Source organism: Triturus cristatus, chromosome 8, assembly GCF_964204655.1.
Source record: "Triturus cristatus chromosome 8, aTriCri1.1, whole genome shotgun sequence".
NCBI lineage: Eukaryota > Metazoa > Chordata > Amphibia > Caudata > Salamandridae > Triturus > Triturus cristatus.
Genome location: NC_140591.1, coordinates 1,241,343,851 through 1,241,371,603, shown reverse-complemented (window position 1 = coordinate 1,241,371,603; position 27,753 = coordinate 1,241,343,851). Strand labels below are relative to the sequence as shown.

The window sequence follows — 27,753 nt, the reverse complement described above, 5'->3', positions numbered from 1 at the left end:
TCTGCGCGTTGGAATTTCCAAGGCGGCACGCGCTCGGAGACGCTTTTCGTCGCGAGTGGAGTTGCGGTCTGTTGTACGCCTTTCCGCCTATACCACTTCTGCCCAGAGTGCTGAAGAAGATCAGGCGCGACCGGGCCCAAGTCATCTTGGTGGCTCCGTATTGGGCACGAAGGTACTGGTATCCCGAGCTACTCAGTATGTCCATCGATCCCCCGATACGACTGCCTCTTCAGGAGGACCTTCTGTCGCAGCAGCAGGGGACGGTCCTTCACCCAAACCTGTCCAGCCTCCACCTCCATGCGCGGAGATTGAGCGGCGACAGTTGATGCCATTTGACTTGCCTCCTGAAGTCTGTGATGTTATTCTGGCAGCCAGGTGTCCCTCCACAAAGACGGTATACGCCTGCCGGTGGAACAAATTTGTGGCATGGTGCACAGCAAAGGCTGTGGATCCCCTTTCCGCCCCTCTTTATGAGGTTGTCCTCTTTCTTCTTTCTTTGGCCCAGCAGGGCTCTGCTCTGGGCACCTTGAAGTGTTATCTTGCTGCAATCTCTGCTTTCTTAAGGCTTCCTGATCAGCCTTCTCTTTTCAAGTCCCCTAATGTCTCCCGTTTTCTTAAGGGCATTACTCATATATTCCCTCCTGTTCCATTCGTAATGCCTCAGTGGGACTTGAACCTTGTTCTCACTTTTCTGATGTGCGCTCCCTTTGAGCCCCTTCACAACTGTCCAATTCGTCTACTGACTTCCTGGTGGCTATCACCTCCGCTAGGCGGGTGAGTGAGCTCCAGGCTCTGTCAGCTAAGCCTCCCTTCCTTTCGGTTCATCCGGATAAGGTTGTCCTCCGGACACGTCCTTCTTTTCTTCCTAAGGTCGTGACTCCCTTTCACATAGGGCAATCTGTCACGCTGCCCACCTTCGTTCCGCCTCCGCATCCTTCAAAAGATGAAGAGAGGCTCCACCGTCTGGACCCAAAACGTGCGCTGTCCTTTTATTTGGACCGCACTAAACAGTTCCGGGTGGACGACCAACTTTTTGTTTGATATGTAGGTGCTAAGAAGGGTAAAGCTGTGCACAAGCGGACCATCTCGCGATGGGTCGTGTTGTGTATTAAACTCTGCTATTCCTTGGCGAAAAAGGTCCCTCCTGTTGGGCTGAGAGCCCATTCCATCCGGGCCACAGCGGCGACAACTGCCCTGGAACGGGGAGTCCCCTTGCAGGACATCTGTCAGGCGGTGACGTGGGCTTCACTGCACACGTTCGCCAAGCACTATTGCCTGGACAGCCAAGTCCGGAGAGATGGCCCCTTTGGCCGTTCTGTTCTCCAGGACTTTCTGGTGTGATCTTGGTTCGCAGGCCCACCTCCGGGGATGGTATTGCTGGGGTATCTATTCTAAGGTGAGGAATCTAACTAACATGTTTCTTTCAGATGAACAAGTTACTTACCTTCAGTAACGATGTATCTGAAAGAAACATTAGTTAGTTAGATTCCTCACCGACCCACCCAGCCTCCCCGTTCTGCGAACTGACATCTAGGGTTAAGGTTCTCCCTTTCAGGGCCCTAGATTTTTTGGCACCAGTGTCGCTCTCTTGCATGGCTCAGCGTCCCTGGCGCGGAAAGCTATGTATAAAAACTGATGTCAGCGCGCGAGGGCGGCATCTAAGTACTCCCGACGACATCATTCCGGCCGACAACGGACGCGGAGCCGCAGACGACGCCTACCGACGCGCAAGGGGTATTGCTACAAAAATCTTTCCGGATCCAGCCTGACGCCAGGGGATATTCTAAGGTGAGGAATCTAACTAACTAATGTTTCTTACAGATACATCGTTACCGAAGGTAAGTAACTTGTTCATTATGTCTAAAAATAAAGCGTGCCATAACCTTTTATACAGATGGTATGTGGCACTAATATGACTGAAACACATTTGTTTTAGTGACTCTTGACTTGAGGGAGATTTTATAGGGCAAGCGATACAGTTCTGTATACATGTTGAATTTTCACCCTCAAGTGTAGCCCTTTTACGGTTTATTCGAAAATCGTCAATGGGAGAAGAGTTGCATTTCGATCCTGTTGGACTGATATTTGAGGCCCTGGACAAAAGATCCTAAATCTGTGGCTCAATAATTGAAAAACTGATCGCACAATTTTTAACTGTGACAAAGGTAACAAACTTTACACAGTAGCAGAAATGTTGTTGATATTTTGATCAGGCTGTTGAATACTTTTATCCTCAAGCACGTTAAATGCTTTGTCCACTGTTAAGCATATTTATTTACTAACTCAGTCACTAATAATCTATTTTAACAAAACCAAGAATTGACTTATGTATGACTGATTTTTGTCATCTTTAGATTATATTTGAGAGAAAGTAAGTGTTTGTGAACTTGTTTTAACAGATTATATGTGGTATTGGGGATTGGTTGGGGGGCGATGAATTAGAAATGAACAGATTTGAAGATGGTTGAACAAACATTATGTCTTCTTGCTAATTAAAAGAATTCTAATGAATTTATGTGGAAGAAGATATGTTGAACAAGTTATAAACTAATCAAGAAATTCAGTGCACCATTCTTAACTATTCTAATTTTTTATATGAATGTATTTCAAACAGTTCCCTGATCAGGCTACACAATTGAAATGGAATGTGCAATTTTGTTTGACGATTCCTCCCAGCGCCCCACCCATAGCTCCACCGGGAACTCCTGCAGTGGTCTTGAAATCTAAAATGCTCTTTTTCGTAAGTATTTGCTCAAGTTAAGTCTATTATGTAGGGAAATTACAGACTCAAATGACAGTAAAATGTATAATTAAATAGTAAATTGTGCTGTGTTTCCAGTTTAGAAAACGACTTTACAAGAGCAGCATTTTCTGAAATATGTGCTTTTCTCTTGCTCAGCTACTCTGTGTTGATTTTAACAATTTCCCATGAAATGTGATGTAGCGCTGCAGGATGAGTGCAGTTCCACCAATTAATTAACTTCATAGACACTCCTAACAGCTTTGACCAAAAGTGTTACCAATTAACTTATGCCACGGATTTTCCCATCATATGCATTTGTTCTACAACGCATACATGTTGTCTTTGGGCTCTTCATAGAGTTGTCTGTGTTCAGTGGGATAGCGAGCATATACTCTGTGGTTGCTTATTTCATTGGGTTTGATGCCTCTCTGATACGAGTTATTTTGACACCTTATATTACTTCATGGTAACCTCTCTGGAGGTTCTGCATTAGTCTTGATCAGCCACATCTCTTATTAGACTGACCTCTTGATAAGGGATATATTCAGGCATGGCAGCATTGTTGTCATTGTAGCACTATACCTAGGCTTGACTGGTTAAGTAGTTGACATTGAAACTTTCCATTTATTCAGTCATCTTTCTCCTATATTTTATAGTGGATGCCCATGGGTTAGCTCCATTAGCTCAACCAATATGCACTCTGAAACTAACACACAGAAATCAACTAATATGGTCAATCCTTCCTTTATGCAGACTGGAGCCATGGGAGCAGAATGTCTCACTTAAATCTTCAGTGATTCCTCTAGAGTTGTGTTAGTACTTTTTGTGGTGTCTTACCATATAATTTGTCAACTATCCCATTAATCATCTCTTGGAGCTGTTATGTAAGCAGATATGAAGGCAGCTCTATGCAGACGCAACTTCTTTATGGAATCTCTGGCATATGATTATGGCAGCCAGTGCTCTTTTTACTGCCAGAGAGGGGTCCCAAACATTGATAGCACCACCTCTGGGTATCACTGTTGTGATCCATTGGCACTAGGGTGAATAGGATAACAGATGATGTTGAATGATCCATGCTATCAGTAATGTATATGCTCATTTTCTGGAAGAAGGCACCTGCTACCCACAGTGGCACAAGAGATGCTCATGTTTTCTCTCCTGCACTTTACTGGCCTAGTACTTACACCATCGGCAACAGTGTTCCTTTGCTTCCTTGTACTAATGACCTGTTAAAATCAGCATATTATCATATTTTCTATTGTCTTGCTTATGGAATCCATGGGTCGACCTGCGTAAAACTTGAAGTGGTTCTGAGTCACAGCCGCCATTTTTTGGTATGCGTGGTCAGATCCTAACCTCAGTGTAAAGGAGCCCTCCTTACCAGGAGATTTTTAACGTTTCACATTGCCTTGCTGTAGTGTCTCCCTAGAATGGCTTGTGACCAAACTCCATAGTGACCTTGGTCTCTTTAAAGTGTTTAGCCTTGCCTTGCAACTCTCTGTAATCCTTTTACCTGGAGAACATCAACTACTGACTTAATTTAGCAAACTGGTGTCATAGTTTCTAAACGGAAAGAAATGTATGCACTTCTGATATTTCTAGCATGACCCAGATAATGGAGCGGTTAGACAGGACATGATGCAGAGTTGGTACAGCAACTTTTTGGTCTCAGAAACTATGGTAGGTATAGGCCTTGAGGATGCTCACATTTTTTATTTCATTTTTTTGGTTCGATTGTAGAACTAAAATGAACTGCGGCACAGACTCTGAAAGCATTTATTTGGTTATTTTTTGTTATGATTATGAGACTTAAATAAACATGGTCACAGACTCTGAAAGCATTCAGAGTAGGTTATTTTTTTGCAAAGAAACCCAACATCACTGGCAGCAAAGAAGTGCAAATATAGTAAAGTTTATTTCAAGCCTGATTATGCATGCCATTCAGTGTTTTACCAGCACCCAGCTGCTTCATTGAGAACAAAATCAACTTTTAAAGGGCGTTCTTCAAACACAAAATAAGTCACAAAACCTGCATAGTTAACTGAGCGCTACTACAGAAGTAGGTGTGCAGATAGTCACTGAGAAGCGACATGGGAAAATTTTGATAGAAAAACATCATACCTAATTTCGAGCGAAGCACCAGAGAGTTAAAGATGACATACACATGTTCATCTTTAAACTTTATTGGTCACCAAATAAAGTACACAAGCCTGATATGAGAGAAACCAGTAACTGCTGAAAATGACTCACTGACAGGGACCCTGTTACGCATATTTGTTTTGGAAATTTTAATTAAAGAATCATGCTAAGAAGTGACAATGCATTAAAAATTAACTTAATCTGTGACTTGTACACCGTAACACAAAATGGAAAATTTGGTTTCAGAGGTCAAGTGCATGTGCACAACGTAAAGTATTGGCATTGGCAGAACACTTTTTTTTTTTTAATCTTAGTTGGAGATCTAGCAGTACAATTCTGCAGCAAAAAGTGGGGGCTAAACCTGCAAAAAAGCCTGTTTCTTTACACAACATCATTTCACATTTCTGAATTTAAGCAATCCAATCCTCTTCCGTCTGCCTTTGAGATAATACCAGAGATGTTCCAACAAACTAGATCCATCTGAGGTGGAAAACACCTGTCCCTAGAAAAGTTCACATATAAAGCAATTTTGTTGCCTATAAATGAAGCAGTTCCCTCATTTATGCAGATGTCCCTTTGTTGTCAGTCCATTTCATTCATGCCTGTGAGGGAATAAAAACAGTTTCCAGCCAAGGCATTACCCTTTCAGATGGATTAAGATTATATGAGGGAATAGTTCAGGGAGGAGCAGGACCATGTTGTAGATGCCTGTAGAAAACAACTATAGGTAAGAAACTGATACGCTCACCCATGTGTATGCCGAGTGGATTTTGAAAGATAAAGTGGCATGCTAGGTCTGGATATTTACAGTTTATAACAACAAAATCCCATCTCTATTGTTTATCTGCTTTCCCTATCCAATCAACTCTTCTCACAAATAGTATGTTTCTATATTCTGCTATATTATGGTCTATATGTTTTGCAAAGCAGTGGTACATTTAGTTTTTTAGTTGAGCAGTAGATTCCTCTCTAAATGGTGATAGCGGTGGAACATTGCACTTATGGGCAGCTTTTGGAGGAAGGTTAAGACACAGGTTTGGGTCCGTAGGGCACTGCCCAACCTGCAGCTAGGGGTGCTTGGGTTCAGGATTGTACTGACTCCTGCTAGTTGCATGTCTTGATTGTGCACCTCAGTCAGCAGCAATGGTAGTATTATTTACTGCATTTGTTTTTTGGTTTCTTTTCTTCTTTTTTTACGGACTTTTAGATAGTGCAAACTTGACCCGAAGGTATCGGGTATCAGAACGCTTTACAAAAGCTCCAGTTGCGTTACATGAGGACATTATAATTTTTTTTAGGCACAGGTAGATTAAGTGATTTGCCCAAAATCACAGGATGTTAAGCGTCCTTGCCGATGCTCGAACTCGGTTTCCCAGATTTGATGTCAACCGCTCTTGCCGTTAGGCCAACTCCTAATTCCTAATTCAGTGGGGAGAGTTGGAATCACATGTTTGGGAGGGGTTAGCAACATATAGCATACACTCCAGGGAAAGGTTCATATGTGTGGGCCATTTTCTTTGTCTGTTTCAGTGTGGTTAACCAATGTCGACATTTCTTTCTTCAAGACGCTCAATCACACTACCAATAGTGTAATGCAGGATTTGATTACATCCTTAAATTTCTCAAAAAAAGATCTCCGCTAGAAACATACAGCCCTCCATCATGTTCTCTGCCAGGACATCCAAGTTCTGGTTCAGAGGGCGCTAAGCAGTCCCTTCGGCCATTCAAGCGGGATGCTTGGCCTTTTTTTCTTCCTTTTACCTGATGAGCCAAATCAGTCTTTTTGGAAATTACCCCAACATTTCGTGCTTGAAGTGTCTAGAATGGTACTTTTAGATTCAGCAAGTTTTTGAACCAGATAGTTTCCTCTTCCCCCTGACAAACCAGATGGACCCAGGTATGGCAAAGATAAAAAAATGAGTTTTCCAATAGCTCAAATGTGGGAGCGTGGTTAATGCAAAAGAGAGGCACTTTAGTGACACTTAAGTGGCCAATCTCACCAAAGACGGTCTGGGGATTATCTTCCTCACATATCTAGAACTATACGAGTCACTTTAAATAATCAGACAGAAGGAATAAAACATTTTAAAAGTGCCTTTGTATGTGGATAAGGGCAGTAAAAGCCACAAATTAACAGGCAAGTCAAGGGGGACGTTCCTAGCCAAGCCTCCTCTGGGCGAAGACAAGCGTGCCCTGCGGAATGGATCTGCACGAAATAGCGCATGTGACTCTTCCTCCAGGGTCAGCCGGCAGCAGGGTGTTGTGGGACTGGTAGTCCTTGTTCCTTGAGTCTCTCGCACAGTGTTTCCATCCCCCTGGCTAAAGAATATTATTTAGGCAGATCACAGTTTGCGTCCCCCTGCAATTGGCTATCTAAGTAGCACCTACGACGTCATCTCGGCGGCTACGACACCAGCGACGTACGTGGGGCCGTACGACGCCCACCGACGCGCAAGGGTACTGCTGACGAAAACTTTCCAGATCCAGTCTGACGCCTGGGGTTATTCTAAGGTAAGGAATCTATCACTAACTAATGTCTCTTACAGATAGAACGTTACACAAGTAAGTAACTTGTGCAATTGGCTACCAGTGAAAGGATAGATGCCTCCAAGGCACAGCAGACCTCAGTCCCTGCATTTGCTTTCCAATACAAGAAACGGTGTTTTGTCATTTTTAAAGCACCAGCATCCAATAAAGGACAAAGGCAGAGGTGTCTTCCCCTCCCCACCAAGGAGGCCCCAAAGGGTGCACTATCCCCTTTGTGAATCAATTACCACCTCAACTCAGGGGTTCAGTAACTCATCAGTGGTTTAAACCACAGTTGCAGTCACAAATTATTGATATGTTCTTTTCTGATTCAGAAATGTGAGAGGGGAAGCGCTCTTTCACCCTGCTGATATTTACTATTCAGAAAGAATCACAAAAGGCCATTTGTAGATTACAGAAAGGTATTTTGCAGTTACAGACCCTTAATCTCAGGGTTTGCGACCCTTCATTTCATAAATGTATAGGTATGGAAAAGCTCTACCAAAAATATAGAGTATATATAAACAAATCCATATGTTCGAGGCATATGAGCTGCAGATTGTACACTTAGCATAGATCGCCATCTGGTGTTGGGCCCGGATGTTTGCAGTTTGTTTTTCTTCTTGGACAGTCTTTGGAAGTCACGAGTTTGGTGACTCCTCCTTCGGTCCGTACTGCGCATGGGCTTCGGCTCCATCCTCAGATTGTTTTTTTCCGCCATCGGGCTCGGATGTGATACTTCGTGCTCCGGCTTCTAACTTCTACGGTTCCAGCCTCGACGGAAAATCCTCGTATCTTCGAGTTTCTTCATCATCATCTTCATCTCTCGAAGCGGCACTTTTCTCCATCCTGTACATCGGCACCGGCCTTCGGGCCCTCCTCGACTCCGGTCCCGGCCGATGGAAAGGACTCCGTTCAAAAAGTGCCCAAAATGTGGGTCTAAATTTCCCCACACCGACCTCCATCAGGTGTGTAATCTTTGCCTCTCTCCAGAACACGAGGCCAGAGACTGCCCCGCCTGTAAGTCTTTTCGATCGAAGAAAACCATCCGGGATCGAAAAGCTCGACGCACCATGGCGCACTCATCGTCTGCAGCTCCACCGGACATCTTCGGAGACGGCGCCGAAGCTTCGGGGCAAACACACACCGAGCAGGAAGAAGACGTCGTCAGCGCTTCCGAGGCCGACGACTCCGACGTGGAGGACATCACACCGGCGCAGCGGGCCGTGAGTACTGTGCCCCCTCCCACCCCCGCGCCCAAAACCAAAGAGACTCAGGTTACTCCCTCGCCTGCCGGCCTGGGCAAAACCAAGACCAAAGCTTCGATCACCCCACCTTCGGGCTCGGTGTCGAAGCATCCAAAGTCTCACGGCAGCTCGGGATCGAGCCAGCCGACGCCCGGTGCCAAAAAACAGCATCCGGCACCGAAGAAAGCAATATCCAGCTCGACTCCGAAGCCACCGGTGCCGAAGCCTGGACTCTCGGTGCCGACCAAACACAAACATAAATCTGTCGGCACCGACGCTCCGACGCCGAAAACTCCTTCGACGCCGAAAAAACAGGAGGCCCCAAAAAAGCATGGCGCACACAAACCATCGAAGTCCTCGGCTCCGAAATCACCGGTGCCGACGGACGATTCGACGCCACTGGCTCTGTTTACACCAGACCCTCTACAAAAGACTCTGTCCAAAGATCCAAAGACTGGACTATTGACTTTAATTATCAAGAAAAGACGCCTTGATACTCCGGCTCCTCCTCCACCACCCAAACGGAAGGACTCTGCTACTTCTCCCCTCAGAGTACCCTCCCCACTACCACCTCCCCTACCTCCTCCACCTCCTCCACCCCCTCCCAGGTCTCCGCCACCCTTACCTCACTACTCTCCGGCCCCGTCCCCAGATCCGGACGACGGGGACCCGGACAATTATCCGGCGGATGCCCCCATGGATCCCACTCCACCAGGGACCCCAGACCCGTGGGAGGATTACAATAACCCTGATGTACCCGATATTCCTCAGGACGACCTATACCCATCCAGGCCGTCTCCTCCAGAGGACTCCTTAGGGTTCCATCATTTAGTGCAGAGAGCAGCACACTACCATGGGGTGGACATGCACACTGAACCAGTGGAAGACGACTTCTTACTGGATACATTCGACATACAGGACAAATCCACCTCCATCTTACCCATGCTTAAGGGTGTCACCAAGCATGCCGCAGAGGTGTTCAAAGACCCTGTCAGGGCCAGGGTACTAAACCCTAGAATAGAGAAAAAGTATAAGGCGGCACCCACAGACCCTGCATACATTAAGGGCCCTGCTCCCTTAGATTCCCTAGTTGTCTCTACAGCTAGAAAGCGGGCTAACTCCCAGTCCTCAGGAGAAGCCCCACCGCCAGACAAGGAATCCAAACTCCTAGACGCGTCTGGCAAGCGCACCGCCTCTCAAGCTGCAAACATGTGGCGCATTGCAAACACACAAGCGCTACTTGCGCGCTATGACAGAGCACACTACGATGAACTTGAGGCTCTTATGCAGCACCTCCCCGAGAAACACAAGCGTAGGGCTCATGAGCTAATACAGGAGGGTAAACTCATTACAAACACCTCCATTAAGTGTGCCCTCGATGCAGCCGACACTGCTTCTAGAGCCATAAATACCAGTGTCCTGCTTCGTCGCCATGCCTGGCTCAGGATCTCAGGGTTTAAGCCTGAAGTCCAGGCGTCCATACTCAATCACCCCTTTGACCAACAAACGCTCTTTGGGCCCAAGGTAGACGAAGCGTTGGAAAAGATGAAAAAGGACACAGACACAGCAAAGTCTATGGGGGCACTCCAAACACAAGCGTCTAAACGTTCCTTTCGACGCTCCTCCTTTCGTGGCACAGGCAGAGGCTTCTCCACCGATAGCACCTCTACCTCCTACAAATCCCCTCCTCAAAATACCTTTTCAAAGGGCAACCAAAGGGGTGGTTATAGAGGCAACAACAATAAGGGCAGGGGCAAAACTAACAACACCCGTTCTGCCACCCCGCCCACACAATGACTTCCCTCCGCTCCCCCCAGACCATTCCACTCCGGTCGGGGGCAGACTACAAAACTTTATCCACGCATGGGAGTCCATAACATCGGTCAAATGGGTGACCCAAATCATTCGGTCAGGGTACTGTCTCGAGCTAACATCTACCCCACCCAATATCCCACCAAGGCACCGCCCAATGTCTCAAGAACATTCCACACTGCTCAAACAGGAGGTACTCTCCCTCCTCCAAAAACACGCTATAGAGCAGGTCCCCACCAATCAGCAAAATCTAGGGGTTTACTCCCTATATTTCCTAATACCAAAGAAAGACGGGACCCTCAGGCCCATTCTGGACCTCCGGCCTCTAAATGCCTACATACATTCAGACCATTTCCATATGGTCACCCTACAACAAGTCCTCCCACTCCTCTGTCAGGGAGACTTTCTCACAACATTGGATCTGAAAGACGCATACTTTCACATTCCAATACACCCCTCTCACAGGAAATACCTCAGGTTCGTGGTGGACGGGCAACATTACCAATTCACGGTTCTCCCCTTCGGGGTCACCACCGCACCACGGGTGTTTACCAAATGCCTAGCGGTAGTAGCAGCACACCTCAGACGTCAACACATTCACGTCTTCCCTTACTTAGACGACTGGCTGATAAAAGCCGCGTCTTACCACCAATGCGTGCAGCATACAAACAGCACCATCCAACTGCTCCACCAGCTAGGCTTCACGGTGAACTACCAAAAGTCCCACCTCATACCATCTCACACAAAGCAATATCTCGGGGCCACTATAGACACCTCCAAAGGTATTGCGTATCCAAACACAGCCAGAATCACAAGCATTCAAGCCTTACGAAAAACATTCCTTCCCCAACACTCTCTTCCAGCAAGAGTGTTCATGAAGCTCATAGGAATGATGGCGTCTTGCATCTTTATAGTGCCCCATGCAAGACTACACATGCGTCCACTTCAGGAGTGCCTAGCACAACAGTGGAACCAGGCCCAGGGTCAGCTGACGGATCTGGTGTTGGTGGACGGCCGCACACATCACTCTCTGCAGTGGTGGAACACCACAAACCTTTCCAAAGGGCGGCCGTTCCTGGACCCGGTTCCTCAGGTGATTCTAACAGCGGACGCATCGCTCTCCGGCTGGGGAGCGCACCTCCTACACCTCACAATGCAAGGTCTATGGACGCCACAGCAAAAATTGCTCCACATCAACCATCTGGAGCTCTTGGCGATCTTTCTAGCCCTAAAATCTTTCCAAAAACAGATTTCGGGCAAAGCAGTCCTCATTCGCACAGACAACATGACTGCAATGTATTATATCCAAAAACAGGGGGGGACACACTCTCCCCAGCTCTCCCGCTTAGCCCAGAGCATATGGAGATGGGCAATTCCCCAAAACATCTTTCTCCTGGCACAACACGTTCCAGGCGTACAAAACACCATGGCAGATCTGCTCAGCAGACAAACGCAACAACTACACGAATGGGAACTGCATACGCAAGTTCTTCAGCCATTCTTCCAACAGTGGGGGCATCCTCAGATAGACCTCTTCGCCACCCACGAAAACAAAAAATGCCCAAGCTTCGCCGCCAGATACCCACACCCATTGTCCAAGGGCAATGCGATATGGATGAACTGGTCAGGCAGATTTGCATACGCCTTTCCACCTCTCCCACTAATTCCATTAGTGGTCAGGAAGCTACAACAGCACTCCCTCACACTCATTCTGGTAGCTCCGACGTGGGCCAGGCAGCCGTGGTACACCACGCTACTACAACTATCAGTGGTACCACATCAAAAACTGCACCTATCCCCATGCCTCCTAACCCAGAACCATGGAGAAATCAGGCACCCGGACCCAGCTCAGCTCAACCTGGCGATCTGGCTCCTGAAATCCTAGAATTCGGATACCTTAACCTTCCCCCTGATTGCATGAACATCATCATGGAAGCCAGACGTCCTACCACTAGAGCATGTTATGCCGCAAAGTGGAAAAGATTTGTTATTTACTGCCGTAACAATACAATCAACCCTTTAGATGCATCCATACAGCACATCATATGCTATCTGCTCCATCTTCACAGGTGTAACCTGGCATATTCATCCATACGCCTACACCTAGCAGCGATCGCTGCTTATCTACAAAACAGACAGCATTTATCTCTCTTCAGAGTGCCCGCTATTAAAGCCTTCATGGAAGGCCTTAAACGAGTAATTCCTCCCAGGGCACCACCTTCCCCTGTATGGAATCTAAATTTAGTTCTTACACGACTAATGGGTCCGCCCTTCGAACCAATGCATAAATGCGAGCTACAGTTTCTCACCTGGAAAACAGCTTTTCTCGTAGCTATCACTTCCCTTAGAAGGGTTGGTGAAATACAAGCGTTCACTATACAGGAACCCTTCATACAAATACATCACAGCAAGGTCATACTTCGCACAAATCCGAAGTTCCTGCCCAAGGTCATTTCCCCCTTCCATCTCAATCAATCGGTGGAATTACCTGTCTTCTTCTCGCAGCCTCAATCTGTTGCAGAAAGAGCCTTACACACACTCGATGTAAAAAGGGCCTTGCTATACTACATACAAAGAACGCAACCCTTCAGGAAGACTAAACAATTGTTCGTCTCCTTCTCTCCACCACATAAAGGCAACCCCATTTCTAAATCAGGGATAGCTAGGTGGATTGTAAAATGCATACAGATTTGCTACCAAAAGGCTAAAAGAACATTATCTGTTCCGCCTAAAGCCCATTCTACAAGAAAGTTAGGGGCTTCTATGGCCTTTCTAGGGAATATACCCTTAGATGACATCTGCAAAGCAGCCACATGGTCTACACCGCACACCTTCACAAAACATTACTGTGTAGATGTGCATTCCAAGCAGCAAGCTAGAGTGGGCCAGGCTGTACTAAAGACACTATTTCAAACCACTGCAACGGATACCGGTGGTCGCCGCTAGGGTTGGGTACTGCTATATAATCTATGCTAAGTGTACAATCTGCAGCTCATATGCCTCGAACGGAATATGCTACTTACCAGTATGCATCTGTTCTTGGCATGTAGAGCTGCAGAGTTGTACACGCCCACCCGCCTCCCCGGCTACCTGTATCCGTTCCAGTACATCTTATTTAGATACTACACACATGGGTTTCTCACTGTGATTACCAAGCTCCATCATTTCCCTGTTGGCGAAAAACAATCTGAGGATGGAGCCGAAGCCCATGCGCAGTACGGACCGAAGGAGGAGTCACCAAACTCGTGACTTCCAAAGACTGTCCAAGAAGAAAAACAAACTGCAAACATCCGGGCCCAACACCAGATGGCGATCTATGCTAAGTGTACAACTCTGCAGCTCTACATGCCAAGAACAGATGCATACTGGTAAGTAGCATATTCCTTTTAAATTGGAAACTGTGTATTCGTAGCATGTGTTGGCTGCAGATTCACATGCTAGTCACACTCTGCCATCTGGTGTTGATCTCGGACTCTACACCTTGTTTTTCTCGAAGAAGTCTTTTATTGCTGATGTGACTTCGAGTCTTCTCTTCAAGAGAATGCGCTAGGTCAGCGGCTCGATTGTTAAATAAATTTTTTCCGCCATCTGGTTCGGACGGATTGCGCCATTGCTCTGTGTATCTTCAACACCTTTGTGACCTGTGGAAACACAACTGACTTGAAGCGGCTTCTTCTCGAAGAATCCAGCTTTGCCTCATCATCATCAGACCTCGGATCCAAGTTTTTAGTGGCCATTCTGTTAGGTTCTGACTGCAACACGAGTCTCTCTTCCAAGTTCCAACGAGAATGTTTGGCCCTACGTGATGGAAGGTAAAAAAGAAAGACTTTTCAGGAAGTGCACTCGATGTGGAACGAAATACGCATACTCTGACCAGCACAATGTCTACATCCTCTACTTGTCCTCGGAGCACAACGAGCAGAACTACACTGCCTGAGGCCTGTTCAACCTTATGCTCCAGAAGTGACCATCTCCTAGCTCATTCCATGGAGATGGCAGCCGAGGCTGAAATCTCTGCAGATAAAGAGTAGAGATCGAGAATGAGGGGGAAGGGGACATTCCTGTAAGTGGGGGCATCTTGTGCAGTTTGCACTGTCACTTCCTATGTCTCCAGCCATCATGAGGAGGAAGGCTGTGACGATTCAATGATGTTGGCTGTGGAGCTTCTGGAAAAGCAAACAGCACTAGAATCGTGGCCCAGAATGAAGACAACGCCAAGGCTGTGACTACCCATGGTCCCTAGGCCCCCACACATACCAAATGACTACCCCCACAGTCCTCACACCATCACCTTGGTGCACGACAGCCTTCGGGTTCTGGCCGACATCGAGAGCGTGCCTTGGAACCAAGACAGGATCCCCATCGAGCTCCAGGCAACAGGGACAGACATAGAGGGGATGCACAGCCGCCACAGCAGCACTCTGTACCAACAGAGCCATTGGCGCTTGTGCAGCCTATAGCAGAGACAAAACTTTCGATGCCCTGCCCTCCTTCAGGGTCAAAAAAGCTGTCGGAGCCGAACAAACGTATGGCATCGACGCAGCATACCTTGTCGGAGCCGAGCTATATGTCGACTGAAAAACCATCAGAGCAGAGCCATACATCGACTCCGAAGAAACCATTGGCATTGTTATCACAATCTAGTAGAGAAAAGGAAGAAAAAGCTGATAAGGCACCCAAGAAAAGTAAAACAACAACCACTACGGATATGGAGGGAAATGTTTTTGAAAACCTTCAAACACTAATGATTAAAAAACGTTCTGTGGAAGAGGAGCATTTGCCTGAGAGCGCCCACAAAGGGAAAAGGCTGGACATTGAACTACCACATCCTCTTCCAAAGAAGAAGAGAATGGAGCATAAGGTCACAAGTCCTATGCCACTTGACAATACACCACCTCCACAACCTATGTTACCATCAGCCACACATTGACGATGCAGACACAGAGAGCTCTAGTCATTATACTCATGACAGACTCACAGGGAGCCCCTTGCACCCCCCTCCCCAAAGCCTAGACCAGGGGTGCTCAGAAACTTTCTGTCGGGGGCCAAAAATACAGTGTGGTTAGTGGCCGAGGGCCGCACTGGTAGGGGTGGGGGTGGGATCAGTGGGGGGGCGGAGCTAGAGTAAAAAAAAAACCTTTCAAAACATCTGTCTCCCTCCCTCTCTGTCCCCCTCCCCCTCTCTCCCTCTCCCTCCCTCTCTCCCTCTCCTTCCCTCTCCGTCTCCCTCCGTCCTCCGTCTCCCTCTCTCTCTCCCTCTCTCTCCCTCACTCTCTCTGTCTCCCTCTCTCTCTGTCTCCCTCCCTCTCTCCCTCTCCTTCCCTCTCCGTCCTCCTTCTCCCTCCGTCCTCCGTCTCCCTCCCTCTCCGTCTCCCTCTCTCTCTCCCTCTCTCTCTCCGTCTCCCTCTCTGTCTGTCTCCCTCTCTCTCCCTCCCTCTCCGTCTCCCTCTCCCTCTCCGTCTGTCTCTTTGCCTCTGTCTGTCTCTGCCTCTATCTGTCTGTCCCTGCCTATCTGTCTCTGTCTGTCCCTGTGTCTGTTAGTCTCTATCTCTATCTGTCTGTCTGTTTCTGTCTCTCCCTACTGCCCTCTGTCACCCTCTGTCCCCTTACCCGACTCTCACACCCTGCTGTTCTCTTGTAATTCTTTGTCACCTCTCCCCCCCCCCCCCCCCCCCCCCCCCCGCTTGTGTGGCAGCTGAGGCAGCTTCCCTTCCAGGGCACACACACAGCCGCACCCGAGTACTTCACAGGTCTTTAAGAGACCATTTGCATGATAACGAGGCTTTGTTGTATTTCACCTCTTCTTAGCGCCCCAGCAGCTCCACTCGGACTATCGCTTGAATCCCCGGGCCCCCACAGAGCAGAGTCTGTGTTTGCTGACACTGTTAAAAAAAAAAAAACACCGGTACGATGTCTGCAAGGTCCGCGGGCCGCCAAGAAAGGCTTGCCGGGCTGCTGGCGGCCTGCGGGCCGTACTATGAGTACCCCTGGCCTAGACCCTTAGGGTTTATACGAAGTAGTGCTGCCAGACCCAGACATTGAGGTGCCATTCCCAGCTAAAGCATCACCGCCTGATGGTACTTCCTCCTATCATAGTATCATTCAGCGTGCTTCTGAATACCATAAAGTATAGATGCATGCTACAGAGAAAGAAACCCACTTCTTAGTGGAGACACTCTCCAAGACAGCACGCTCCATTCAATACTTACCAATGATAGGGTAAATGTTGACAGTCTCAACGGCGATATTCAGAGACCCATTCAAATCTAGGATAATAACATACCGCATTGAACGGAAATACAAGCTTTTTCCCTACTGACCCTATTTATATCAGGGGGACACCCAACAGTTGACTCCCAGGTTGTAACAACTGCAAGGAGGTGGGCATCCTCCCAAAGTACTGGAGATGCACCTCCTCCCAATAAAGAAAGCAGATGCATAGATGTGGCAGGAATATGGGCTGCAATAGGTCATGCAAATCATTGGCGCATAGATAACTCAGTAGGTTTGCTTTCGCTCTGTAACAGGGCCACTTGGGATGACATGGAAGATTTGCTACAACATCTCCTAGAGCAATACAAAAATAGTGGAGAAGAGTTAGTTATTGATGGTAGGCAAATCCCAAATGCAACTGTACACTGCCCCCTAGACAGCGCGGTCACTGCAGCAGGAGCAATAAACTCCTCATTCCTCCTGCATGGGCATACCTGGGTACGCATCTCCGGGTTCAAACCTGAGGTGCTACGCCACCTGCTTAATGTCACATTTGATAGGGAACATCTTTCTGATGGATACATCTGCTAGTGGATTCCTCACCTTGTGAATATCCCCTTGCGCCAGCAACATTCGGAAACTTTTGTAGCAGTCCACGCCGATGAGGTCGAAGACGACGTCACAGAGACACTGCTCCGCTCGCTACTCCGCTGACGTCACCGGCTCCATAAGAAGACCTCGTCGGCGTGATGACGTTAGTTCCCTTTTTTCCGCTCCGTCGACGCCAACGGATTTCGGGAATCGCTGTTGGTAGCTTTACTGTTACTTTGTGTTTTTCTGGGTTTCTCTGTTTCTCTTTCGAGAAAGATGTCGACAAAGAAGTCGGGCTTCAAGCCCTGTCGTGAATGTGGCAAACACATGTCGATTACGGATCCACATGGCGACTGTGTGTGGTGCTTGTCATCTGACCACGATGTGGATGGTGGTTCTTGCTGTCGCAAGATGAGCTCCAAGGCTCTAAAAGAAAGGGAGGCGAAACTCTTCATCGCTAGGATGAAAAAGGAGAAGAGAGGAAGAAGGAAGTCGATGACTAGGTCGAGGTCGGCATCGAAGTCGACTAAGGGGCATGCTTCACGATCCAAGAAGCACAAGAAGAAGAGGAGGCATTCTTCTCGACATCACTCTGACAAGAGTTCGGCTCCGAAGTCGAAGTCACCAACTCGACGCCGAAAGGACTCTGTGTCTCCTTCACCCGTTCCGGATTCTCCTCTTGGTCCTTCTCCAGTGGCTTCACCGGCTCCGGCTTCGGTTCCATCTCCGACGCCGGTTCCATCTCCGGCTCCGGTTTCATCTCCGGCTCCGTCTCCAGGCCCGGTTGAGGAACTTCAAGTACCGGGTGAGCCTGCGACGCCGCTTATTCCACCGTTGGCGCCGGTTGGCCCGAGTCCGGTGATGCCTGACCAGTACCCTGCGTTCCCTGGACCAGGTCAGGACCCCTCGCATTATTTAAATGCTATGTACGGGGTATTTTCGAGAGCCATGTACACCACTGGTGCACCTGCGGGTCTGATGGGTCCAATGGCATTCAATTTGGGGGTGCCGCAAGTCTATCCGCAGGCCCCTTTCATGCCATTTTTTCCGACGACGCCGTATTGGCATCTACCGACGCCGAGGACGTCGACGCCGCTTCCTTCTTCACCGGGGCCGGCTCGACCTCGTTCGATGCCAGCTGCTCCTGCGGATCCACGTTCGACGCCGGCGCCGTCGGATTCGAACACGGCGCCGCCGACCCCGCTTGTACGGACTCGGTCCAGAAGGGAGGCTCAGAGAGTGGTTCATGAGCGAAGGTACCTTCTGGAAGAAGCAGAAGAAGGAGAGCTGGTGGAGTCTGACGAGGTGTTTGAGGAGCTTAAAGAGGCTAGTGGACTGGATTTGTTTACTGAGTGGGAAATTACTCCACCTTCCGATGAACCCTCGAAGGATGTGGCTCCATATCATGCAGTCATCAGGAAGGCTGCAGAACTGTTGGATCTTCAGTTGCAAACTACTGAGTTCAAATCAAACATTTTGACTGAAGTGTTGCATTCTCCTACTGCAGTTTCAGAACCGTTGTTGCCTTTTAATGAGGCCATTATTGACCCTGTGTTGGAGGTTTGGCGTAAGCCTTTTTCTGCTCCCGCAGTCTCTAAGACAGTTGCTAGGAGGTATAGGGCAGCTCCAGGGGACCCTGAGTTCTTGACATCACATCCATCGCCTGAGAGCCTGGTGATTCAGGCGGCTTGTTCAGGAAAATCCTAGGGTGCTTTTCCTCAGGTTCCGGGGGACAGAGAGGCTAAAAAGCTGGACCAGTCGGCCAAAAAGGTCTTTTCATCGGCCAGCATGGCCCTAAAATCAACAAATGCCACTTGCCTTTTGGGACGCTATGTTCATGCGGTCATGGACTCTGCTAAGAAACTGGCAGCAAAACTATCGGAGGAGGATAGGGTTGGTTTTAATGAGATCTTGACAGATGCCCAGGCAGCAGCACGCCAGGTGATCCAAAGTGGGCTGGACACGGCGGATTCAGTGGCAAGGGTCATGGGGTCTTCTGTTGCCACTAGGAGGGGTGCGTGGCTGAAGTCTTCGGAGTTTTACCCAGGTGTACAGTCGACTCTGTTGGACTTGCCATTTGATGGATCTGGTTTATTTGGCAAAAAGGCAGATGCTGCTCTTGAATGTTTTAAGGAGAGAAAGGCTATGGCTAAGTCTCTGGGCCTTCAATCCCAGTCAAGGGGGTCGTTTAAAAGGTATAGAGGTTTCGGGAGGGCAACCTTTCGTTCCTACAGGCAGACCCAACAGCAGCAGCAAGGCTCTTTGTCTAAAGGATAGAGAGGTAGAATCAGTGGTCGCTCACGTGGCTGTCAACTCTCCTCCTCTTCCTCTTCAGCCCCTCCTTCCACCGCAAAGCAGCCCTAGATCCACCATTCTGGATCATGTTGGTCCTGTGGGGGTCCGGCTTACCCATTTTCTACAAGATTGGGAATCTGTAACTACAGATCTTTGGGTTCTAGATCTTGTAGAAAATGGGTACGCCCTTCCCTTTCGGAAATTCCCTCCAAATTACCCTCCTTGTCAAGGGGCTTGCTCAGAGAACCATCGTCTTCTCCTACAGGAGGAAGTCCTGAAGTTACTACAGAAAGGTGCGATAGAGGTGGTTCCAGAGCAGGAAAGGGGTCAGGGTTGCTACTCACGTTATTTCCTGATTCCAAAAAAGGACGGCAGATTGCGTCCGATATTGGACCTCAGGATCTTGAATCTTTATCTGAAGCAAGAGTAGTTCAAGATGCTCACCCTTGCGCAGGTTCTTCAAGCGCTGAATCAGGAGGACTGGATGGTGTCGATCGACTTGCAGGATGTGTATTTCCACATCCCCATCCTGAAGTCGCACAGGAAGTATCTCCGGTTTACGATAGGGTCGGAACATTATCAGTTTGCGGTCCTTCCGTTTGGTCTTACTACTGCACCCCGAGTCTTCACGAAGGTGATGGCAGTGGTGGCAGCCCATCTCAGAAGGTCGGGATTTCCGTTTTCCCCTATCTGGACGACTGGCTGATCAAAGCGGAGTCGCCAGAGAAGGTGCTACATCATCTGCAGGATACAACTCAGCTGTTGTTCAAATTAGGTTTTTCGATAAACGTGCCCAAATCTCACCTGGTGCCCTCTCAGCGCAACCTGTTCATAGGTGCGGTACTGGACAATACTGTGTGTCGAGCATTCCCTCCTCCTCAAAGGATTCTCGACATACAGGAAATGATTCCTTTATTTTGCAATGGAGTGGTCGTTCCAGTCCTGAAGGTCCTTCGCCTGATCGGTCTGTTTGCTTCCTGTATTCTGTTGGTCAACCAAGCACGCTGGCACATGAGGGCGCTCCAGTGGTGCCTCCGCAGGCAGTGGTATCAGCACAAAGGGGATCTCAGGGAGTATGTGAGGATCTCCAGAGAAGTTGCAGCGGATCTGTCTTGGTGCAGCGTGGAGGGCAATCTGTCCCAAGGAAAGCCCTTCCATCTACCTCCATCGGTGGCCACAGTGATAAACGGATGCATCCACTTTAGGGTGGGGTGCGCATCTGGGCGATCTGGAGATCAAGGGTCTTTGGTCTCCAGAGGAAAGGCTGCTTCACATCAACCTTCTGGAATTGCGGGCGATTCGTTTAGCACTCAAAGCTTTCCTCCCTTCCCTTCGCGGTCAGTCTGTTCAAGTCCTGACGGACAATACTACCGCGATGTGGTATGTCAACAAGCAGGGAGGAGTGGGGTCTCTTTGTATCTGCAGAGAGGCCCTGCGTCTATGGTCCTGGGGGACCATCGGATTTGTCTGATGGCAAATCATCTGGCCGGGGTGCTGAACGTGCGTGCAGACAGTCTCAGTCGGCAGTTCTCCGCCGACCACGATTGGAGGCTCCATCCGGAGGTGGTTCGTCACGTCTTTCGGATGTGGGGGACTCCTCGGGTGGACCTGTTTGCCACTCACGAGAATGCTCACTGCCCGTCATTCTGCAGTCTCCAGTATCCGATGCAGGGAGCGTTGGGGGACGCGTTTCAGTTGAGTTGGGGCTCACGACTCCTTTACGCATTTCCTCCCATACCCTTGATTCCTCGGGTTCTGAGGAAGATTCGCCAAGACCGGGCCCAAGTCATATTGATCGCCCCGGATTGGCCAAGAAGGGTGTGGTATTCAGATCTTCTCCACCTCGCCTCGTGCCCTCCGCTCCGTCTCCCTCTCAGGGCAGACCTCCTCTCGCAATCGGAGGGGCAGGTTCTACACCCCCACCTCCAGAGCTTACACCTTCATGCCTGGAGATTGAACGGGGCAACCTGAACTCTTTTTCTCTCCCATCTGATGTGGTAGATGTAATTTTGTCTGCCAGACGTCATTCCACCAAATCTATCTATTCCTATAGGTGGTCTAAATTTGTTCTTTGGTGTGGAGAGAAGTCAATTGATCCTTTGAAGGCTCGTTTATCTGACATTCTGCAGTTTGCCCTTTCTCTTGCTCAGCAAGACTTTGCTGTGGCTACTGTAAAAGGATACTTATCGGCTTTGTCGGCTTTCCTTTGCTTGCCGGATCAGCCGTCATTATTCAAATCACCTATTGTTCTTCGTTTTCTTAAGGGCCTCACAAACAGGTTTCCTCCTACTCCCTTTATTGTGCCTCAATGGGACTTAAACCTTGTCTTGACTTATCTTATGGGTTCTCTCTTCGAGCCCTTACACAAGTGTTCCTTGAGACTGTTTTTCTCATAGCAATCACCTCGGCAAGGAGAGTAAGTGAGCTTCAAGCTCTAAGTTCAAAACCCCCGTTCTTGACCATTCATGCTGAAAGAATGGTACTCAGGACCAGGGCTGCATTGCTGCCTAAGGTGGTAACTCCCTTCCATCTGGGGCAGTCCATTACCCTTCCTATCGCCTACCCTCCCCCTCACCCTTCCAAGGAGGAGGAGAGACTTCACCGCTTGGACCCTAAGAGGGCGGTGAGCTTCTACCTGGACAGGACAAAAGACTTCAGAGTTGATGACCAGCTCTTCGTGGGCTTTGTTGGCTGCAGGAAAGGTCGAGCGGTGCACAAGCGCACCCTTTCCAGATGGATTGTCTTGTGCATCAAGATATGCTACTCCCTGGCTGGTAAGGAACCTCCAGAGGGTTTAAGGGCTCATTCCACTAGAGCAAAGTCTTCCACTTCTGCTTTGTCTAGGGGTGTTCCTGTGGAGGACATTTGTAGGGTGGCAACTTGGGCCTCCCTCCACACCTTTGCAAAACATTATTGCTTGGACACCGAGGTGAGGAGAGACGGACACTTTGCTCGATCCGTCCTTCAGGACTTTCTGGTATAGAAGAGTGGACACCCTCCGGGAGTGGGGACTGCTGTGGGAATCTATTCACAAGGTGAGGAATCCACTGGCAGATGTATTCATCAGAAGAACAAGTTACTTACCTTCGGTAACGCTTTTTCTGGTGGATACAGTATCTGCCTGTGGATTCCTCACTGACCCACCCGCCTCCCCGTTGTCCATCCTTCTATACCTGCAATTCTATTAATGGTATTTCAAAATGTGTTTTGTTACTGTCAAAAGCATTGTGTTATTTCTTTTGCCTTTCTACTTATTCTCCACACTGTGTGTGTTGCTTTATATATTATGTATTGTGTATACTGTGTATATATTCCTGTCAGTACGTCCGTGTGCCTCGAAGGCACGGAAAAAAGGGCGGAACTGACGTCATCACGCCGACGAGGTCTTCTTATGGAGCCGGTGACGTCAGCGGATCGCGAGCGGAGCCGTGTCTCTGTGATGTCGTCTTCAACCTCATCGGCGTGGACTGCTACAAAAGTTTCCGAATGTTGCTGGTGCAGGGGATATTCACAAGGTGAGGAATCCACAGGCAGATACTGTATCCACCAGAAAAAGCGTTACCTAAGGTAAGTAACTTGTTCATTCGGGCCAGAGGTAGAGTCAGAGTTAGGAAAAATAAAAAAAAGATATAGAGGATGCTAAATCCATGGGGGCAGTGCAGTCCACCCCACCACATCAGCAGTCCTTTTGTAGATATCAGGAGGGCGGGGGGCCTCCAAGACCACCACCTCTGACACCCAGACATATCAAAAGCAGCAGCAAACCTATCACCAGCAAGGGGGTAAATGTTACTACAGAAGAGACTTCAAGGGGGTAACCAGAGAGGCAGAGGTAGGGGAACTCCCAGGAAGGGAGCCTTCACCTCCAAACAATGACTCACCACACATTTCCCCCGGACATACAACACCTGTTGGGGGAAGGCTGCATCATTTTCACCACCTGTATCCAGAGGCAACAGACCAGTGGGTACTATCCATCACCGTCCTCAAATTTTCCCCCCAAAACATTCCTCCACGCAGATAGGCCCTCAACCCATGGCATCTTCACCTTCTCAAAGAGGAGGTAAAAGCTCTCCTGTTGACAAGTGCCATAGAGTCCGTTCCATACTGACATCACGGCAAGGAGGTATACTGACTATACTTAATAATACCAAAAAAGACGGGATGCTCAAGCCAATACTGGAACTATGCCCTCTCACATGTTACATTCTGTCAGAACACTTTCACATGGTGACACTACAGGATGTTATACCACTGCTGCAAGAATGCAACTTCATGATTGTGCTCAAACTGAAGGACGCCTGTTTCATATTCACCTGGCACATCGCTAATACCTCAGATTTGTGGTAAGTGGACGTCATTACCAGTTCAAAGTTCTGCCATTTGGGATGACGACAGCCCCAAAAGTGTTTACCGCATCCCTAGCACCCCTTCTAAGAAGACACAACATTCATGTCTTCCTGTATCTCAATGATTCGCTGATCAGGAGTTCAACAAGATGGAGGTACCTGCAGGATACACTGACCGCCATTAAGCTGATGCACAAATTGGGGTTCACAATAGATGCCACCAAATCACATTTACATCCTCTTCAGAGTCAGCCCTATCTGGAAGAAATCCTCGATTCAGTATCAGCAACAGCATAACCCAATGCCCAGAGGGTTCTCAATTTCCGGAACCAACTGGCTCTTTTTCAGCCACATTGTTGCCTTCCAGTCAGAACAGTGATGCTCCTTTTGGCCATGATGGCCTCCTGCATAGCAATAGCTCCTCATGCAACCTTTAGAGGAGTGTCTAGCATCTCAATGGTCACAAGCGGGGGACAGTTTAGAAGATCTAGTGTTGATTCTGCCCAGGGTTCATCAGTCATTAAACTGGTGGGGCACAGAGAATCTCCTTAAGGGCAGACCTTTTTTGGACCCAATTCTGCAAATGACTATCACCTCAAATGCATCACTCATAGGGTAGGGAGCACATATGGATGACATGACATTCCAGGGATCTTGGATGGTCTTCAGCAAACGTTACACATCAATGTGCTGGAGAATAGCATTTCAGATGGCTCTAAACGCCTTCCTCCAAGTATAACCGGGAAGACGGTTCTTCTCCGAACAGGCTATCGGACGGCAATGTATTACATTAAATAACAAGGAAGAACACACTATATACAGTTGCCTCAGCTGGCACAGGACATTTGGCACTGGGATATCCGCCATCACATCCTCCTCTTGGCAGAGTATCTCCTGGGAGTGGACAATTCGGTGGCAGACCTGCTAAGCAGGACATAGCAACAAGTCCACAAGTGGGAACTGCACCCCCGAGTCCACCACTACTACTTCCAGGGGTGGGGGACACCAGATGTCGATCTGTTGACCACCATTGAAAACGCAAAGTGCCAAAACCTTGCCTCCAGGTACCACCATTCACAGTCTCAAGATGATTGTAGTAGCTCCCACTTGGGTGCAACAACCCTGATTCACGACGTTCTTAGAGTTGTCCCAAGTACCTCACAGAAGACTCACCAACATACTAAACCTTCTCACTCACAGCAAGGGCAGAGTCAGGTATTCAACCCTCAAACAACTCAACCTGACAATCTGGCTCCTAAAGTCATTGAGTTTGGATACTTGCAATTCCCTCCTGAGTGTATTTAACATTCTAAGGGAGCCAAGACACCAACCACGAGAACTTTTTACGCATCTAAATGGAAACGCTTTGTTCACTGCTGTATAGCCCATCACTTAGACAGACCCTTGTGCGCCTAATGTACAACAGATAGTATGCTACTTGTTACACCTAAAAAAAAAGTCTAATTTAGCTTACACTTCCATATGACAGCACCTTGCTGCAATTGCAGCTTAACTGCAGAACCGCAAGCATCAGTCACTTTTTCAGTTAACAGTCAGTAAGGCTTTCATGGAAGAGTTGAAAAGAATAATTCCACCAGGTGTACCACCCTTGTGGAATTTAAATGATGTTCTTACAAGCTCATTGTCCACACCCTTTGAAACTCTGCATTCTTGTGCACTACTGTTCCTGTTTTGGAAGGTTGCTTTCCTTGTAGCTATCATCTCGCTAAGAAGAGTTAGCGAAATTCAGGTTTTTCAAGATAAAGTATGTGTGCGGACAAATACCAGATTTCTTCCGAAGGTCATTGCTCCTTTCCATATAAATCAAACACTTAATTTACCTATTTCTTCCCTACGCCAGAGACCGTGGCAGAGAAAGCACTTCATATACTTGACGTTTAAAGGGCATTAATGTACGCTATTGAGAGGACTAAACCTTTTAGGAAAACACAACATCTGTTATCCAGTATTAGGGTATCTTTCATAGATTCGCATGCCTGAATCATTTCCCGTCGTCGGGATGGGAGTCCCCGGTACATAAATAAAGTAATGTCTCACCAGACATATAGAGTAATAGGCCCAAGGCCTCACCTTAGTAAGATATCCACGTCCTTTTGTAAAAAAGGACCAAACTTTGGAGAGTAGCCAATCAGCTATCACCACCCTCTAGAACCCTCCTTGAAGGAGCTCTAGTCCCTCAGATTTCCTACCGCACGTCGTGCTAAGGAAGTTTCCACTGAGCTCTGCTCAGCATTCCTGTTTCCTGGCTTACCAGTGTTTTTTGCTTCAACTTTCCATCTTCTGGCTGAAGTTCTTCAGTTCTTCATGGCAGATACTCCGAAGAAGGGCTTTTTTAGCTCTTGTGCTTCCTGTGGGAAGAAGAGGCTTCATGTGGACGATCCACACAAAGACTGTCTCTACTGCCTCTATCCCAATCACTCATCGAAGGATTGTAAGGTATGTCATACCTTTTCCTCCAAGACCCTCAAAGATCGTGAGGGGCGTCTCTTAATCTGGCTGCAGAGGCTTAAAGATAAAGACTCAGTATTGTCTTCTGAAGTAAGTGAAGGCTCATCCATTTCTTCACAGTCCTCTCAGAAACGACCAAGGGTGGCCTCTCCAGGCCCTTCGTCGCAGCCGCCTCCAAAGAAGGCGCATAAGAAGTCTTCAGAGGTCCTTCCTAAGACTCTTCCAGCGAAGGTTTCTCCTCAGGAAGCTCTTCATGCCTTCAAAAAGCCTTCTTCCACAACGTCGACAACAGCCTCGTCGACGGTGGCTTCTCGAGGAAATCTCCATCGATGGCATTGAATGTGACCCTATCCACATCGACGACGACAACTCCATCGTCGATGGCCGGTAGGTCTGTCTCGTCGACGCTGAAAATCAAAAAGACATCGTCGACGTCCAAACTGCTGTCGACGCTGTGATCGCCGACGACGGCATCGACGACGACATCGTCGACGAAGACTGTCCTATCGACATCTACATCATCGTCAACGAGGACTCCGTCGACGACGGCTCCGTCGACGAAACCTTCGTCATCATCGACGACGGCTCTGGCAACGGGGCCTCAATCTACTATGGTGCCTGTCGACACTTCACCGTTGATGATTATACCGTCGACAGGACCGTCGACGACTGCAGATTCTGACTTACAAAGTACGAACGTACATCTAAAAATCACGAAACCTACGCTGAAACCGGCCTTGACCTCCCCTAGTTGAGACCAGCTTTTGCCTCCGGCACATCTTTTTGAGGAAGAGGACTCCGATGACGGCAGTATGTTCAGAACGGCGACAAGTCCATCGCAACTGCATGTTAAATACCAAGACAGTTCTGACTATGATGATCAAGGGCAGGAAGATCAGGGGGTGTCCCCTGAGGAATGTCATCTTCCTCCACCCCACATGGTTTGTTTGCCTGCATCCCTGGTCTCGGACCAACAGTTCCTCATTTCGGACTATAAGCAGAGGTTTCCAACATCTGCACCACCTTCGCTCCCGGTTGTGCCTCCAACACCAAGCCCGAGACCTCCTCCGTTGAGCTTACCGTCTGAGCCGGTCACATCACCACCCACCATCTCCACTCTCTACAGACGATGAGGAGGAGGAAGGACACGAAGAAGGAGAACTTAAAGATTCCCAGTCTACTCTGGACGAGTGGGACGATTACCTACTTCCCTGTCCGGCTGCTCCCGTGCCTACCACAGCTGACTCGCCTCTGAAGGACATTGGAGGCTTTCATAACGTAGTAGAAAGAGCGGCGCAGCGCTTTCAAATACCTATGCCCTCACACCAACAGGATTGCTTCCTCTATGATTTTAAAGAAACTTTTA

At 48.4% G+C, this 27,753-nt stretch overlaps 1 protein-coding gene across 2 annotated transcripts in view; it reads left to right on the top strand.

Annotated features, from left to right (window-relative positions):
- Window positions 1-27,753, top strand: part of MED14 (mediator complex subunit 14) — a 1,045,467-nt gene that overhangs the window by 987,675 nt on the left and 30,039 nt on the right. For both annotated transcript variants that reach the window (XM_085622933.1, XM_085622932.1), the window contains one exon: window positions 2,615-2,740. In XM_085622933.1, coding sequence (XP_085479059.1) covers window positions 2,615-2,740 — 126 coding nt within the window. The remainder of the gene's footprint in view (window positions 1-2,614; window positions 2,741-27,753) is intronic.